Source organism: Lontra canadensis, unplaced genomic scaffold (assembly GCF_010015895.1).
Source record: "Lontra canadensis isolate GAN:19392208 unplaced genomic scaffold, GSC_riverotter_1.0 scaffold7, whole genome shotgun sequence".
Lineage (NCBI taxonomy): Eukaryota > Metazoa > Chordata > Mammalia > Carnivora > Mustelidae > Lontra > Lontra canadensis.
Window position 1 is genome coordinate 24,391,108 of NW_022631001.1, and position 15,959 is coordinate 24,407,066.

General features: G+C 36.6%; 1 protein-coding gene across 2 annotated transcripts in view; it reads right to left on the minus strand.

The window, feature by feature from the left end:
* The window catches only part of PPME1 (protein phosphatase methylesterase 1), a 62,845-nt gene that overhangs the window by 22,428 nt on the left and 24,458 nt on the right, over positions 1-15,959 (minus strand). For both annotated transcript variants that reach the window (XM_032853113.1, XM_032853114.1), the window contains 4 exons: positions 9,861-9,918; positions 9,350-9,401; positions 3,242-3,396; positions 2,050-2,140 (listed from right to left, as the gene is read on the minus strand). In XM_032853113.1, coding sequence (XP_032709004.1) covers positions 2,050-2,140; positions 3,242-3,396; positions 9,350-9,401; positions 9,861-9,918 — 356 coding nt within the window. The remainder of the gene's footprint in view (positions 1-2,049; positions 2,141-3,241; positions 3,397-9,349; positions 9,402-9,860; positions 9,919-15,959) is intronic.

Sequence of the window (15,959 nt, forward strand, 5' to 3'; positions counted from 1 at the left end):
AACCCCCATTTCTCTGCTGATATCCAACCCACAAGGCAGTCCTGTCAGTTCTACCTTCAAAATACATTCCAAATATGACATACTACTTCCTCTGTTGCCATCCTGGTCTATGCTTACCATCATTATTCCCCTATACTACTACAATTGTCTCTTAACCAATTTCCCACTTCCATTAACATACCACTCCCTACTCTTTCCCCCAGTGTTTTCCTCAGAGCAGCCAGAGTTGGGAAACCAAAATGTCCAACTTCAGAGCCTAGGCTTCTAATGACAATTAACCTACTGCTTCTTATTAGGATGACCAGAGAAAGCAGAAGTGGGAATTCACTTTGCTTTAAATCCTTACTGAATTAAATAGGTTGGCCTTGTATTTCAACATCTTTTTTCCGCCCCCATATGGAATAGCCACAATATCCATGGGTCATGAACTTGATTCAGATATCCAGCAGAGTACAAAACAAAGTTATGAAATACTTCATTGTATTCTTTCTGATTCTCAGGCTCAAGAAGTGGGTTCTAAAAATCAGAGAACCCAAAACATTTAAACATACAACAGAGAGAACCTTCATCCTATCCCACATCTGCCACTAGAATCAAGACTCTGTCTCTTTTAGGAGCAGGTCCACCATGACTGCCAAGCTGGATTAAGTTCCTATCTTCTGTAACTTCTGCGCTTCAATCATTGTGTTTACACATTTACTTGTTTGTATTCCCAGTTTTTTTGATGACAAGTACTAAGCCTGATTCATCACCAGTTCTTAAATCAGGTATGACACATCTTAGGTACTTAAAAAAAAAAAAAAGGAAAAAGTTTACTGAAAAGTTATTTGGAATCATCTTCTCACTGGTTTTTACTGGGGAAGAAGGCAGGGTGCCTGAGGTACATGCTGAACTGGCAATGGCTACATATAAACACTGTGGCTGCTGAAGAGGGAGAGATCTTTGGTGTCTCTAAGAGAAAAGGAATCCTACATCTCAGTAGTGTGAACAAGGGGAGACAGAAGCAACTTACCAAACACAAACTTCATTTTGGCAAGCCATATTTGGCATGAGATCCTCTGTCTTAGAAAAACTACCTAGGCTTTATTTACCAAGTCCTTCATTTCCACTTGATTCAAAGAACAGATACGTTCTGCCTGCTAAGGCAGTCAGCAGTATGCTGTATGCAATATGAAAATACAAAAGAAATAGAGGATAGCTTCTGCCCTTATGATGTAGGAAAAGCATTAAGAGAAACATGAAAATTGGCAATAAAAGCATATCTTTTAGGGGAGTATTAGAAGACTAAAGAGGTAAACAGTACAATATAATACAGACAGAGGCCTCTAGTTATTTAATCAAATGAGTGGAAGAGTTAGAAAAAGGGTATAAAAAAGGAACTAGACATGATTTTAAAGAATACTCAGGAAGACAGGATACTAAAGATATTATATCCTAAGACTGATTTCCTTGTGGGGGAGATAATATATTACTCATTTCTGAAATTTCACCGTTTAGCACAAAGTGTTTAATAAATATTTAATCAAATAATTGATTGAATTAACGAAAAAATTAACAGAACAGCCTTAAGTCGAAGTCATAGCCAATTCTGTCCATAATTTTTATGAAAACTATTTAACCCAAACCCAAATAAAAACTAAGAAAGGAATCTATGTCCATCCTTTCTGTTTCTCCACTGTTTTCTCTGGAACACAGAAAGTGAATCTAGTACCATGAAGCATCAGAAGTGGAAAAGGCCTTAGAGCCTCATTTAGTCCAGACTCTTACCTCAGAGATGGAAATAGCTAGACAGCAGATGATCCATAATTATTAAAATTCTAGGAGGCACTATAGTGTATTAGAAAAAGGATGGATTTTAGATAACTGGGCCAAGTATGAAACATTTAAATATTTTTAAAAAAATTATGCTCTTTATGTAACTGTTTCTGCACATAATAAAGCTAAGGCTTGGAAACTGAACTATTCCTTTGAACTTGGTGCCTGACTTGATGAAAAAGAGCAGCTACAATCTAACATTTAGAATACAGACAATATAGATTTGTTGGTTACCTCCATTCAATGGCATTCTCTAGAGACTTGAAGGTTTTAGGTCGACCACGTAAGAAATTCTGCATGCTATTAAGTGCATCCATGGCTGTACCTAGATGTTAAACAAATATTTTAACTATAGCACCTAACATATTCTAAGCATTTACACTTGCTGGGATAACTGTGTACATTTGCCCTTAATGATAGCAGAATTCAGTGATGTTTTGGGGAAAAAAGATATAGCTTAAGAAAATTCAGAAGACTGATGTGAAAGCCAGCTTCCAAGATGGCCTCCAGTGATTTTTGCCTCTTGGTATTCACTCCCTTGTGTAGTCTTCCCACACTGAATAGAGGCTGACTTATATAAACAATAGTGTGACTTCTAAGGATGGGTCATAAAAGACATGGCAGCTTCTTTTTAAATGTTAAATAAAATAATGGGACACACATACTATTAAAAAATTATGCAGCCACAAAAGATATTTACAAAGAGTTTTTGATGACATGGAAAATGATTATATAATGTGGGGTGTGGGTGAAATGGGGGAAAGTGTCAAAAGGTACAAATTTCCAGTTATAACATAAATAAGTCTTGAGGATGTAATGTACAGCATGGTGACCATAGTTTAAAATACTGTATTGTATACCTGTTGTTTTTTTTTAAGATTTTATTTATTTATTTATTTGAGAGACAGCATGCGTGAATGCGAGCAGTGGGAGGGGCAGAGCGAGAGGCAGAGAATCTTAAGCAGACTCTGCACCGAGTATGGAGCCCTACATGGAGCTCGATCTCATGACCCTGAGATCATGACCTGAGCCAAAAACATGAGTCAGCTGTTTACCGACTGAGCCATCCAGGTACCCCTGTATTGTATATTTGAAGGCTGTTAAGAGAGTTGATCTTAAAAATGCTCATCACAAGAAAAAAATTTGTATGTTATCTTCACATACTGTGGTTATCATTTCACAATATATACAGACATTGAATCATTATGTTATATACCTAAAACCAATAAAAGGTTATATGCCAATTAAAAAATATATCTGAGAGTGCCTCTGCTATAAAATAACATAAAAAAAGATATAAAGACACAGGGACATAGTTCAAGATGAGTAGAAATCAATAATAAATTAAAATAAGATAATAATAATCTATCACGGATGTCTCTCGTAAATCAAAGATTCTGATTTAGTCAGTACTAAGAAAACTTACCTTCCACAACATCAATCATACAGAGACCCAAGAGGCTTGGCACCAGGTTCGATGATGTTGTGTGGACTGCAATAGCACCACCCATACTATGTCCAATCAGCATAATTGGAGGAGGGAGGTCCCCATACATGGCTTCAACCACATTGCCAACATCCCTGCAAAGAGACGATTGTAAAAATCATTTTCTTTTTTAACTCCTTCCTTTGGTCTATAACTACAGGTTAGTAAGTAACTATGGGTCCTAAGACTGTAAAGGTCTACTGGACCATCTTGCAAATATACCTATGTAAATCTCTTATTATGCCCCCCAATATCTATACATGTAGCCTCACATCTAGCTCTTTCTGATAAATGGGACTAAGAACCCAAATTTTCTTTTCTTTTTTTTTTAAGATTTATTTATTTAAAGAGAACATGAGCGGGGGTGGGGGGCAGAGGGAGAGGCAGAGAACCTCAAGCAGACTCCATGATGTGTGCAGAGCCTGACAGGGAGCTCAGTCCCATGACCCTGAGATCATGACCTGAGCCAAAATCAAGAGTTGGATGCTTAACCAACTGAGCCTCGCAGGTGCCCAAGAACCCCAATTTTTAAATTTTCTTTTACATCACACTTTATTCCACACATTTAGTACAATTACATATTCTCTATTTTTTTTTTAAAGATTTTGTTTATTTATTTGACAGACAGAGATCACAAGTAGCCAGAGAGGCAGGCAGAGAGAGAGAGTAAGGAAGCAGGCTCCCTGCTGAGCAGAGAGCCCGATGCGGGGCTCAATCCTAGGACCCTGACATCATGACCTGAGTCGAAGGCAAAGGCTTAACCCACTGAACCACCCAGGTGCCCCATATATTATCTTTATTTTAAACCTAAGCTTGAAACCGGACAAATAATGTAAGCTCTCTACACCTCAGTTTCCCTAACTATAAAACAGGAAAACAATTTTATTAAGCATTATAATGTAGTAAAACTTAGAGTCACAAGATGAATTGCAGCCCCAGTTTAATTTTTATTATGTGGAATTGAATTATTTAATCTCTCAGTTTCAATATCTATAAAATGAAGATAAGAATATGATCTATTAGAAAAAAAGAAAATGACCTACTATTTCAGATTGCCTTGAAGATTAACTAAAATAGTGAACGAGGGATGCCTGGGTGGCTCAGTCGGTTAAGTCACTGCCTTTGGCTCGGGTCGTGATCCCAGGGTCCTGGGATCAAGTCCCACATCGGGCTCCTTGCTCAGCGGGGAGCCTGCTTCTCTCTCTGCCTCTGCCTGCCACTGCCTGCTTGTGCTCTCCCTCTGACAAATAAATAAATAAAATCTTTAAAAAAAAAAATAAAACAGTGGGGCACCTGGGTGGCTCAGTGGGTTAAGCCTCTGCCTTCAGCTCAGGTCATGATCTCAGGGTCCTGGGATCGAGCCCCGCATCAGGCTCTCTGCTCAGCGGGGAGCCTGCTTCCCCTCTCTCTCTTCCTGCCTCTCTGCCTACTTGTGATCTCTGTCTGTCAAATAAATAAATAAAATCTTTAAAAAAAAATAAAACAGTGAATGAAAACTACTTTGAAAAGTGTAAATGCTATACAAATGTTACTTACTCCTTAAAATTTGTCATATAAAGTTATTTGAAGTAGGAACATAAATATAAGTACAATGTTCTGAGAAACAACATGTTCAGAGCTAATTTTTATTGGCTTCTGTCCTAGTCTTTAATTCTGAGTGGATCTATTTAACAAAGTCAAACCTTAAAGTTCTGAAAATGAGAAGTGAAGTAGGAACTTGGGTTTGATTTGTCTAGAGGCCCTTTTCACTACAGCAATAGGTAGATGTGGTGTGTTTTTAGAGACTACTGGCTCCACTGTCTTCTTTTGGGAGTGGCTGAGTCAGTTAACTTAAAAAAAAACAGTTTTGTCTTGCTGTATGTTATTATATACCTCAAGCATCCACACAGTGTTATCCAAATATAGCAGTTGTGGATGTAGGAACACAGCCTTTTGAATTTGATCTCCAGAGCATTCAGAGTGGCAAAGAAAAATGTTTTCAGAAGGAATTAATCTTAAAATTATTAATTACTTATTTCAGAAGGAATTAATCTTAAAAATCTCATAAAACAAATACAGATATGAATGGGGTAGCTGTAGCATCTGCAGACAATCTGAATGGGAGATAAGGAGGCCCACCTAATTTTTTTTTTTTTTTAAGATTTTATTTATTTGACAGACAGAGATCACAAGTAGGCAGAGAGGCAGGCAGAGAGAGAGAGGAGGAAGCAGGCTCTCTGCGGAGCAGATGCGGGGCTCGATCCCAGGACCCTGGGATCATGACCTGAGCTGAAGGCAGAGGCTTTAACCCACTGAGCCACCCAGGCGCCCCCCACCTAATTTTTTAAGTGAAAAAAGTAACAGTTTAATATTCCTTTGGAGTTAAACTTAAAGCTAAAAGTTTTGGTTACTAACAGTATAATAAAGTAAAGGTTTATCAATCTACAGAAGGTTATCTAAATACAGGTCTCCATAAAACACTAAGTAACTAAGTTGGACTGGTTCTGTGATATCTGCTTCATGTGTGCCTGAAGGTGGAGAGGGTCTGAAACAAATGAACTCCAAAATGTATCTAAGCTTAGGAAAGGTATATTCCTTATGGGTAAAAAGTTGTTATGATCAATCACTTGATCATTTACCACCAGGAGAAATTTGTTCTTATTAAGATTAGCCAAACTACCAAGATTAGTGCCTTGAGACATGTTCTGAAGTTACAGAAAAATAAAACAAAGAGGAAGTAGCAGGTGTTATCTAGAAAACTAGCCTGTAACTGGATACATCACAGTTTGGGCGGAGGCTTTGTAAGGAGATTCTATCATGCATATTAATACTGGGTTCATTTCCTGAGAAGCAATATAGCATATCACAGACATAACAGAAAAAGAGTATCAGAGCAATCTGAGCTCAAATCTTGTTTCTTCTACTTTCAGTGGAATTGCATTTTATGTAGGGTTGAGGTTCTAAAGTTGATACACAAGGCAACAATTGTGCTGTCAGTACTACTTGAAAATCCCATTAATCGTCCATTAAATATGCTATTTTGAGATTTTTGCTTCAGAGTGACTGAACTCAGAAATCATATAAATGTTTTATTGCTTTGACTATTTCACAAGAATCCAAATTATTGGCTCTTCTGATTCTTGGTAATCATCTTCATCATTCTAGATAGTCTTAATTATCTATTTTCTTTTTAACTTTTGTTAGAAGTTTTCAACTTATTGTCTCTCAGCTCTAATTCTCAAATCCTTCATTGTATGTTCTCCAAAACTGGGTCTGAGGCCTTTAAATATTTTCTCCTTTCCGGCGGGCATGATGCTAAGCTTTATCAGTAGAGGGCACAAGAGAGACATTAGAGAAAGAGAAGGTTTTGCAGCTGGTTTAAGTGCATTACTCCACAAGCTCCTGAAGCTGGTGTGCCTCTAGCACCCAGGACCTGCAGCATGGGAAGCCCTCCAGCACACAGCTTCCCTAGTGCCCAAATCCTGCAGCACAGGTGGCTTCTCCAGCATATCATCTCCCCCATACCCAATTTTTTCCCTAGCCTTATTGAGATAAAATTGGTATACAAAAAATAGTAAATAATTAATGTATACGCTTGTCTTACCATCACTTCCAAAAGTTTCTTTTTGTGAGTGTGGGTGTAACATGAGATCTACCCTCCTAACAAACTTTTAACTCATTGTTAAGTACAGGCACTATGTTATATAGCAGCAGATCTCTGGAACCACCCTCAATATTTTTGTCGCAGAGTGCCTCTAGTGAGACACCTCTCTGTCAACAGTTTTCCCTGTACCCTAGAGCGCAGGTATCTGGTGAAGGTGTGCCAACATGGCATCCAAATGACTTCTCTGCCTTCAGTAAACCACAGTCATGCCCTCTACAGCAAGGTCTAAATCTCAACCTCTTCCATTGGTGTTCCACCTCTGCCCAAGGGGATTGTGGCAGCTACTTACACCTGCTATTCCTATATTCTTTCTTTCTTTTTTGAAAAATTTTCTACCTTTATTGAGGTATAACTGATAAATAAAATTATAATATATTTAAAGTGTATAATATGATGATTGGGTATATGGATACGTGAAATGACCCCCACAATCAAGTTAATTAAATATATATTCTTTAATGTTCTACTCCTCACTAGCAATTCTTCATTACTCCAATGAAGTAATGAAGTGCTTGTTTTTAATAAATTTAATTATTAATAAATCTAATATATTTATTAAATATTTATTTAACATATTTAATAAATATATTTATTTATTTAATAAATTATATTTATATTTATTTATAACTTAATAAATCTTTATATTTATGTTTAATAAATCTTTATATTAAACTTGCCCTGTTCAAATTTAATAAATCTTTATATTAAATATTTAATAAATCTTTATATTAAACTTGCCCTGTTCAAATTTCTATGTGTTTTCTTTTTCCCTGCTTGTCCCAGACTGATACACTATTAGGCAATGTATACTTAAGATCCTCAATTAATTCTTCAAATTCCTGGAGAATGTCATTCAAGCTGTCATAACTCTTTGGCAGCCTGGCCCTTAGATGATGTATTTCACTTTTTGTCAACAATCAGGAAACCCTTCAAATCCTTAAAAATTATTCACAAATCTTTCTATAGGTATCACCAAACACCTGATCATTTTGGGCTTTACTGTTCTCACATTACAAAGGATAGTATGAACAACTCAGTGAATAGATTCTTAGCTCCCTTTTCATGGTTTCTCAGAAATATGTTCACCGAATGGAATGGTGTCATACAGTGTTATTTCTCTCTCTCTCTCTGCCAAGCACTGTAGTTGAATAATCACAATTCTGCTCTCCTAACTGTGTGACCTCATACAGTCAGTCAATCTATCTAAGTTTCCTCATTGGTTTAAAAAAAAAAAAAAGATAACATCTGCACTACAGAATTAATAATATGGATAATTAAAATAAGCACTTTAAATAAATTATTTATTCTTTTTAAAAAAAGATTTATTTATTTTAGACCGAGAGTGCAGCAGGGAGGAAGAGAATCTCAAGTAGACTCCCTACTAAGTGTGGAACCTGACATAGTATTCAATCTCACGACTCTTCAGATCACAACCTGAGCCAAAACCAAGAGTCGGATGCTTCAACAAATGTGACACCCAGGCGTCCCTAAATATTTTTCTTAATAAATGCATAATTTACACTTAATAAAGCCTGGCAGACAGAAAGCACACAAAGAGCACGAACTATAACAATAAACCTATGGCCACATGAGTTTGAGTTCTGAAGGAAACATGGTTTACTCTTGGATTAAAGCTGCTGAAGTAAGAAGAGACAAGATATTTTTGGCCAAAGTTGGTGAAACACTTCAAAGACCGTGTATTATAGCAGGGTGGTTAGAAAAATCCTGTTTAAAATATAGGTTAGTTGTTCCCAAACACCAGTCACAGGACTGGCTGCATAAGATTTCTTTATATAGCTTTATCAAAAATATAAATAAATGTTCAGATCCCCCTGGTAGAAGCACTAATTCAGCAGGTCTGGGATAAGGCCAACCACCTGTATTTTAATCACTTCTTCAGTGATTCTAATGAGTGACCAGGTGTGAGGCCATTGTATATACTACCACCATCCTGTACTTTGAGGCCCAGGTAATTATTTATTCTTCAATACCTTGTTCTTGTCTTACTAGGAAGTTGGACAAAGAAGGTGGGCAGGTTACCTTAAGAACATCTTACAGGGTAGGGCCTTTTATATATAACAACTTTTCAAGCATAAGTTCCCAATAGATATCCAGATTCTATTCAACTCTGTTAATAGAAGAAAACTTTGTAAAAGGCAACACAAACTCAAAGAATTTTCAAGTGCTTTATTTGATGACTAGAACACTGAATGTATAAAGAAAGATAGATGTTTCTTTCAAGATTAAATACTAAGGAGACACTAAATACAGAGGAAAGACAACAGAAGTAAAATTTTCTCTATGCTAATTATTGTCCAACAATCTCACCAGGAGAGTAATAGTTATACACTATTTATAATAGTAATGGAAGCCAGGTGATGTATAAACAATATTACATTACTTACTTTGCCATTGTTTCTGCAGACAGGTCTTCAGAATTCTTGACTTTTGTTTCACCTAAAAAGAAAATATTTAAAAAATAAAATTCCCAATGATAGGAATTATAAAAGCAAAAGTATTCGCTTTCAAAAACCTCACTTTGGGGAATGAAATGCAGATTTTATTATTGTGTATGATGGGCTTAGCAAGGGTTTTCTGTTACAGATGTATCTCTATAGTTGGCCATCCTAAGGAAGATATAATTCAGGCAGCCTAGCAAAGATTTATCCACATTCCTTATACATCACCAGCATCAGAATTTGGTTACATTAAAGGACATTTTTTTTTTTTTTTAGCTAAACAACATATATATGTGTATTTATAAAATATCTTTTAAACTAAGACTTTGCTCAAAGAGCCCAAATGGAACAGGTCAGGTTATTTTGTGGTCACACTGAAATTTGTAATACTTAACACTATTCAAAGGAATTGGCAAATATATCATTGAGTCAGTGACTAATTAAGAACATCACTCACCATGACCTCGCAGATCTAAAGCCACAATCCTACACTGAACTCTACTAATGATCGCCGCCTAGGAAGATAAGGAAAATCTGAGTTAGCAAATCTTTCCCCATCACTAATGATAACTTTGTTGAATGAACTGCCATCAGAATTCAAGAATCTCAGAATAATCAAAGAAAGACATTTCACTTTTTTTTTCTTATTTGGGTACAGCTGACATATACTGTTACATTAGTTTCACGTGTATAACACAGTGATTTGACAAGCTTATACATTATTTTATGCTCACCACATACAACACTATTACATTATCACCAAAAATACGCTGAGCCTTTTATTCCTGTGACTTATTCATTCCATAACTGGAAGCCTGTATCTCCCGCTCCCCTTCACCCATTTTGTCCATTTCTCCATTCCCAACCCTCTAGCAACCATCAGTTTGTTCTCCATATTTATAGCTCTGATTCTATTTCTTGTTTTTTTAGATTCCACATATGAATGGAATCATTCGGTATTTGTTTTTCTCAGTCTCATTTATTTCCCTTAGCATAAAATCCTCTAGGTCTAACCATGTTGTCATAAATGGCATGATCTTATTCTTTTTTAAGGTAGTGTAATATTCCATTACGTGTACATATCACATCTTCCTTATTCATTTGTCTAGTGATAGACACTTAGGTTGCTTCTATATATTGGCTATTGTAAATAATGCTACAATAAACATAAAGGTGCACATATCTTTTCAAATTAGTGTTTTCATTTTCTTTGGGTAAATACCCAGTAGAGATATTATTGGATATATGATATTTCTACTCTTAATTTTTTGAGGAACTTCCATACTGTTTTCCATGGCAGATATACGAATTTACATTCCCACCAAGAATGTACAATAGATGAAGAAAAAGCACTTGACAAAATTCAACATCCATTCATGACAAACACTCTCAGGAGAGTAGGCTTAGAAGGAACATACCTCAATATAATAATAAAGCCCAAATACAAAAACCTACAGCTAACATCACACTCAATGGTAAAAAACTGAGAGCTTTTCCTCTAAGACCAGGAACAAGACAAAGATGCTCACTCTTGTCACTTTTGTTCAATAGAGTACTGGAAATACTTGCCACAGCAATCAATTTATATTCCCACCAACAGTGCACAAGGGTTACGTTTTGTCTACAGCCTTACCAATGCTTGTCTCCTGTCTTTTTGATAACAGCCATTCCAACAGTTGAGAGGTGATAACTCAGTGTGGTTTTGATTTGCATTTTCCTGATTAGTGATGCTGAATATCTTTTCATGTACCTGTTGGCCATTTATATGTCTTCTTTGGAAAAATGCCTATTCAAGTCTATTGTCCATTTTTACTTATTTTTTTAAAGATTTTATTTATTTGACAGAGAGAGAGAGAGTGAGAGACAGAGCACAAGCAGGGGAAGTGGCAGGCAGGCAGAGGGAGGGGGAGCAGCAGGCTTCCTGCTGAGCAAGGAGCCCAATGTGGGGCTCGATCCCAGGACCCTGGGATCATGACCTGAGCTGAGGGCAGACGCTTAATTGACTGAGCCACCAAGGGCCTCTATTGTCCATTTTTAATTGGATTTTTTTGTTCTTATTGAGTTGTATGAATTCCTTACATATTTTGGATATTAACCACTTATCAGATAGATGGTTTGCAAATATTTTCTCGCATTCTATAGGTTGCCTTTTCATTTTGGTGATAGGTTTGGGTTGTTTTTTTTTCCTTTTGGCTATGTGGAAGCTTTGTGTTTGAGGTACTCCCACTTGTTCCTTTTTGCCTTTGTTGCTTGTGCTTTTGGTGTCATACCCAAAAAATCATTGCCAAGACCAACGTCAAAGGGCTGTCTCCCCATGTTTTCTTTTAGTAGTTTTATAGGTTCAGGTCTTATATTTAAATGTTTAATCCATTTCAAGTTAAATTTTTGTGAGTGATGTAAGATAGGAGTCCAATTTTATTCTGCATGTGGTTATCCAGCTTTCCCAATACCATTTATCGAAGAGACTATCCTTCCACCATTGAGTCTTCTTGGCTCCCCTGTCAAATACTAGTTAATCATGTATGCATGGCTTTATTCCTGAGGTCTTGGTTCTGTCCCATTGGCCTATGTGTCTATTTTTAAGCCAGTACCATACTGTTTTGATTACTATAGCTTTGGATGCAAATATGACATCAGGAATTGTGATGCCTGGCCTCTTCTTTCTAAGGATTGTTTTGGCTATTCAGTATTTTTTCCTGTTCCACACAACTTTTAGGAATTTTTCTTCTATTTCTGTGGAAAATGTCTTTGGGATTTTGACAGGTAATGCATTGAATCTGCAGATGGCTTTGGGTAGTATGAACATTTTAATATTAATTCTTCTGATCCATGAACATGGGGTACCTTTCTATTTGTGTCTTTTTCAATTTCTTTCATCATTGTCTTATAATTTTCATTGTACAGATCTTTCACCTCTTTGCTTAAATTTATTCCTAAGTGTTTTATTTATTTGCTATTGTAGATGGGATTGTTTTATATATTTTTCCAATAGTTCAGTGTCAGTGTATTAAATCACATTTTAAAAATCAGCTAGAGGTGCACCTGGTTGGCTCAGTTGGAGGAACATGCAACTCTTGATCTTGGGATTGTGAGTTCAAACCCCACAGTGGGCAGAAATTACTTAAAATAAGTAAATAAAAATTTTAGGAATCACCTAGAAAAGCAAGTCTTTTCTATTTCTATTACTCCACTGAATACCTTTAAAGAGAATAGCAGACTGAAATTCTACTACACTTTGCTATTTGTTCCTGAAAGCTAATTTACAAGGGTTATTTAACACATTACGATGGTGGTAGAGCCTTCAATGCCAAAAACAAATCTATACTCTGGAAATACAATTAAGTGCACCTGTGTGGTTCAGTCTGTAAAGAGTCTGCCTTCGGCTCAGGTCATGATCTCAGGGTCCTGGGATCGAGCCCCACACTGGGCTCCCTGCTCAGCGGGAAGTTTGCTTGTCCCTCTGCCTCTGCCCATCCCCCTGCTCACGCTCTAATAAATAAAATAAAAAATCTTTTAAAAAATTAAGTGGCAAAGATATTGTCAAATTTGCTTTATTATTCTACATTTTAAAAACTGAGTTTTTTGAAAGGAGTAATTGTCAATCCCAACTTTATCTTGAAAGCAGTAATTTATGATCTGCCTGTCATTAAACAAGACAATAATGCTAAAAACAGATTTTCCATTCACTTATTTAATAAATCTTTCTATACTACATCTTTTAAAAATCTGGCACCTATTAATCATGTGGTTACAGTATGAAAAAGATGGGCAATGTCCCTGCTCTCATAATGTTTATATCCTAGTGTGGCAAATAAAGATTAGAAAACAATGAAAGAACAAAGTAAATTCAGAGCGTAACATGTTCTATAAATAACGAAAAAGTGTTAGAGCATGTCCATAATAATTATTCTCTTTAAATATATTCATTAGAGTAATAGAATTAGAAACAGACTTACAAAGCAAGATTTCATTCTTTTTGCTGGCTGAGTAATATTCCTGTGTGTGTGTGTGTGTGTGTGTGTGCGCGCGCGCGCGCGCGCGCGCGCGTGTGTGTACGCACACACGCATCTTCTTTATCAATTCATCTGGGTTCTTTATCAATACATCTGGGTTCTTTCAATAGTTTGGCTATTGTGTACACTGCTGCTATTAAAATTGGGGTGCATGTGCCCCTTTGAATCACTGTTTGTATCCTTTGGATTAAGACCTAGTAGTGCAATTGCTATGGTGTAGCTCTATTTTTTAATGTCTTGAGAAACCTCCATCCTGTTTTCCAGAGTGGCTACACCAGTCACTCAAGAGAGGGTTCCCCTTTCTCTGCATCCTCCACATCTGTTGTTTCCTGAGTTGTTAATCTTAGTGACTCTCATTGTAGTTCTGATTTGTATTTCCCAGATGCTCAATGATGCTGAGCACTTTTTCATGTGTCTGTTAGTCATTTGTATGTCTTCTTTGGAGAAGTTCCTATCTTCTGTTCATTTCTTGACTAAATTTTTTGTTTTTGGGGTGTTGATTTTGATGAGTTCTTTAAAGATTTTGGATACCAGGCCCTAATCTGATATATCATTTGCAAGTATCTTTTCCCATTCTGTAGGCTTTTTAGTTGTGTTGACTGCTTCCTTTGCTGTACAAAAGCTTTTTATCTTGATGAAGTCCCAATAGTTCATTTTTGCTTTTGTTTCCCTCGCCAAGATTTATTCATTTTAATGAGAGAAAGGGAGAGAGCGAGTGTGTGCACAGGGAGGGGAAGAGGGAGAGAATCTTCAAGCAGTTTCCCCACTGAGAGTGAAGCCCATTGTGGGGCTTGATCTCATGATCCATGAGATCATGACCTGAGCGGAAACCAAGAGTCAGATGCTCAAGTGACTGAACCATCCAGTCACCCTGTTGTTTTTTTTTAAGATTTTATTTATTTATTTGACAGAGAGAGACACAGCGAGAGAGGGAACACAAGCAGGGGGAGTGGGAGAGGGAGAAGCAGGCTTCCCACTGAGCAGGGAGCCTGATGCAGGGCTCCATCCCAGCACCCTGGGATCTTGACCTGAGCTGAAGGCAGACGCTTAATGACTGAGCCACCCAGGCGTACCCCGCAGCCGCCCCTTTTTTTTTTTTTTTTTTGGTAGTTTTTTGATTACTGATTCAAATTTGTTTCTTGTGATTAGTTTATTTGGATTTTCTATTTCCCCCTGTTTCAGTTTTGGAAGATTGTATGTTTCTAGGAATTTAACCACTTCTTTTAGGTTGTCCAGTTGGACATTGGGATTGCTAATTTTAGACAAATAGCTTTTCACATATTTGGTATTATTTCCTTAGAACAGATTCCTAGAAGTACAACATCTATATCAAATGGTATAAATATTGATAATTCAAAGCTAAATTACTTCCCAAGAGAGCTCTGACACTAAAGAAAGAACAGTGAAGTAGGAGCTGGAAGATGTGATTTCTAGTCCCAATGTTTGAAAATATTTGTTTTCTAATGCCTTTGCCAACACTAAGAATAGTTTTTAGAAAATATTAATTTGATATCTAAAAAAATGATACCTCCTATGTGAATCATATCTGATTACTAGTGAGGATGAACTTTCTCATGTCTATATGTTCTCCATGAACTGTGTCTTCATGTCCTTTGGTCTTGCATATCCTGTGTCTGGGATTTTTCTAACCATGTTCTATCTTTTGGTATCAGCCATATGTAAATGACTTACTGACATTTGATCAAGACTTTAGAATGATTTACTTTCTCAAATAGGATACAATGAATAAAATTTATCCTTTTCTTAATTGTTCAAGGTCAGTTTTAACTTCTTCAAGGAATAACTATTGAGCACCAACTCCAGGACAGGCCAGGTGTGTTGTCATATTAAGAGTGCATAAGCACAGTTTCTGCTGTCAGGGATCTCATGATGTAGCAACATAAGTATCAACCACAGTTGTTCATCTCTTCCTTTTGCTATCAGTATACTTGTCCTCCTGCTACGCTAGTACCTTTTTGTTTCTATTTTACTATAGTATTTTACCAGTTAACATGTGGGTGGATGTCTGAGAGTAATTCTGCCTCTCAGGATCATAAGGTGCTTGGGCTTATTCCTTCTGTTTGCCATGGCTGCCTTCTCAATCATGTTCTAGTGTTTACAAAAATACGAGCTCTGGAGTCAAGTCAATTGCCAGAGCACTCATTTTTACATAGCCATTTTTATTTCCAAAGCACTGTCACATATAAACTCATTTAGTTGGCTGGTATAATGTCAGGAATAACAACAAAAAAGGGCAGGTAAATTTAACCAGCAAAAGTCCAAGCTATTAATATTAAGCTCAGCGGTAAGGAATTTCCTTGATTATACAAGTAAACCAGGTAACAACTGAGACATAATGACATATCTATAAAAGACTTTCACAAAGAAGGGGATGCTAATAGATGTTTTAGAAAAAAAGGAATTGGGTGGTCAAATACATTTGGAAGACTCAGGTGAAATGAAATAGATTTATTTAGAAGAACATCCTAAAGACCTTAATAACATACTGATATATAGTGAAATTCTGACAGAAATCAGAGGAA